Source organism: Colobus angolensis, unplaced genomic scaffold (assembly GCF_000951035.1).
Source record: "Colobus angolensis palliatus isolate OR3802 unplaced genomic scaffold, Cang.pa_1.0 Scaffold82, whole genome shotgun sequence".
NCBI lineage: Eukaryota > Metazoa > Chordata > Mammalia > Primates > Cercopithecidae > Colobus > Colobus angolensis.
In genome coordinates, this window is record NW_012122043.1 from 1,613,742 (window position 1) to 1,615,955 (window position 2,214).

At 51.6% G+C, this 2,214-nt stretch overlaps 1 protein-coding gene across 1 annotated transcript in view; it reads left to right on the plus strand.

Annotated features, from left to right (window-relative positions):
• The first annotated feature begins 1,679 nt into the window (after positions 1–1,679).
• ANKMY1 (ankyrin repeat and MYND domain containing 1) overlaps positions 1,680–2,214 on the plus strand; it is a 69,176-nt gene continuing 68,641 nt past the window's right edge. The window contains exon 1 of the mRNA XM_011929575.1: positions 1,680–1,991. Within this exon, the coding sequence (XP_011784965.1) occupies positions 1,967–1,991 (25 nt within the window). The 5' untranslated portion in view covers positions 1,680–1,966. The remainder of the gene's footprint in view (positions 1,992–2,214) is intronic.

Genomic DNA, 2,214 nt, shown 5'->3' on the forward strand with positions numbered 1-2,214 from the left:
GGCGTCCCTGTCCGCTCTACTGCGGTGCCTGGCGCGGAGGCGTGGCTCGACCCGGCCTGCCCACTGCGTGCCCCCGTCGTTCGGCTAGGGCCCCGTGGTTGCCCCGTGCCTGTGGACGGCGGGCTGCGTGGTTCCCGTGTTTTCCCCCTTTCCCTAGTGACTGCGTTGTCGGCTTTACGTTTATTCCTTTTTGTGACCCGCTTTGTAACATGCATTTTTTTTCTGTGTATTATAACACATGACTCATAAAACTAATTTCTATTTTCATCACTTCATAGACCACACTATTCCTTTTGCTCTATCTTAGTAATTTATTGGGGTCAGCATTGTAACTTTAAAAAATTTAATATCACTTAATGTCCATGAAGTTGCCATTTAAGATCCCTTCAATTTTTCTGACGTCTGGTAATTTTCAGGGAATGGATACAGTGAAAAGCAACTGTCTCACAGCCCCGCAGACATTTAGCGATTGAAGTCTCAGTTTTAGAAGTCTCTCTCGGGGTTATCTTCATTGCTTTGTTCCATCAGCCATCTAGCACTGATAACTGTCAGATCTTGATTGCAGCCTGGGGTTCCCTCTTGAGCTAAAGACTCAAATATGTCTGCAGCCAGGTCTTCACTGGTTGCAGCTCCAGACATCACCTCCGTGGAGGTCTTAACAGCGTCTGTTTCCCACTTCCTCCACCCTAAGGAAGGACTCCAGCTTTGCTGGGATGGAGAAGGAGTGGAATTCCCTTTTTTTCCCCCATAGTTCATGGACGCCATTGATTAGGTTGGGACACTGTCTCCCTCCACCTTCTAGGAGTTGGCTCTTCTCTGGCGAAAAGTAAAGGCCACACTCCTGTGACTGCTCTGGGAATGGGCTTGGTGTCTAATAACCCATGGAGAGAGCACTTTGGAAGGCTCCTCTGTTCTCTCATGACCATAAGGGGAAGCCAGGCTTGGGTGAAAGCAGAGGAGATGGGAGAGCCAAGGTCCTTGATGCCACTGTTGGGCCACTTAAATGAATCAAACAAAACCTGAAGTCCCTCCTTGTGGACTGTTTCATGAATCATCACCCTTTATGGTTGGAGGATGGTTGAGGTGGGTTTTCTGCTCCAAAGCCTGCCACTTGAACCATCATGCTCCCACACCATTGAGCTAATTCATCCTAAATGTCTCTGCACCCCATTGCCACACACAGTCTGGACCAGCCTCTGTCTCCTGGACTTGGTGCTAGTCCCCCACAGTGTAACCAGAATGTATTTGCTAAGAACGGAGCGTTTCTACATGTTGGTTCTGACTCCTTAGCAAGTTGTAATTCACAACTAATGTGGGTTGTGAAACCAATTCTGTGGGTCATAAGCATTTTAGTTTTTAGAGAAATAGACTACATGAAAATATTAGAGTGCATGCATGTAGTATGGTGAACTTTTAATGAAACATTTTTCTGAGTTGTTTGTACTGGGTCGTGGTATGAGATTTTACAGTAGAGAGAAGTGAACTCAGAGACAGGCACTGGCATGTGGAGGCAGTGCCCCTAGAACCCCAGAATCTTGGCCCAGCCTTAGTCCCTGGAAAGTTAGTCAGTGGGGAGGGCCAGGGCATCGGCCCTTCACACTCCCTGCCCTGTTCTCAGAGGCAGTCTGTGTTGAGAAATGCAAGCCCTGCCCCTCCAAGAACCGCTCCTCTTTTTCCAGGAAGGCCCAGCTGTTTCCCACCGTGGTGCCTCTGTACATCCCAGTCCAGTTCCTGAAATGCGCCCTGTAGCCTAGAGAGCTCCTGTGCATCCTGTGAAGCCCCATCAGGAATCCTTTCTCCAGCAGGCCTTCCCTAAGACCCTTGGTCCAAGACAGCCCATCTCTTTTCTCTGCGGTGAGTCCTGCGGTCTCCCTCATCTCGCTCCCTCCGCAGGCCTCGAGCTCCCCTTGCGCCCTCCACATTTACCGAATGGACAAAGGCTGGGGCTGGAATCAGGCAGGGCTTGATGAAGCTGTGGCTCCACGTGCCAGGTGATCAGGGCAAGTTAACACTTGGACCTTAGTTTCCTCAGGTGTCCCACGGCGCTCCCGTGCCGCCTTCACGGGAGTGTTGGGGGAATTTAGCGCTTTCTCTACCAGGGGCATTCAGCCCAGGGGCTGACCGGGTAAGCGGGAGGCTGGGACCCAGGCCGGGCTGGCGGCCGGGATCTGAGCCGCTGAAGTCACAGAGGGCGGGCACGCCCGGGGGCGGGGT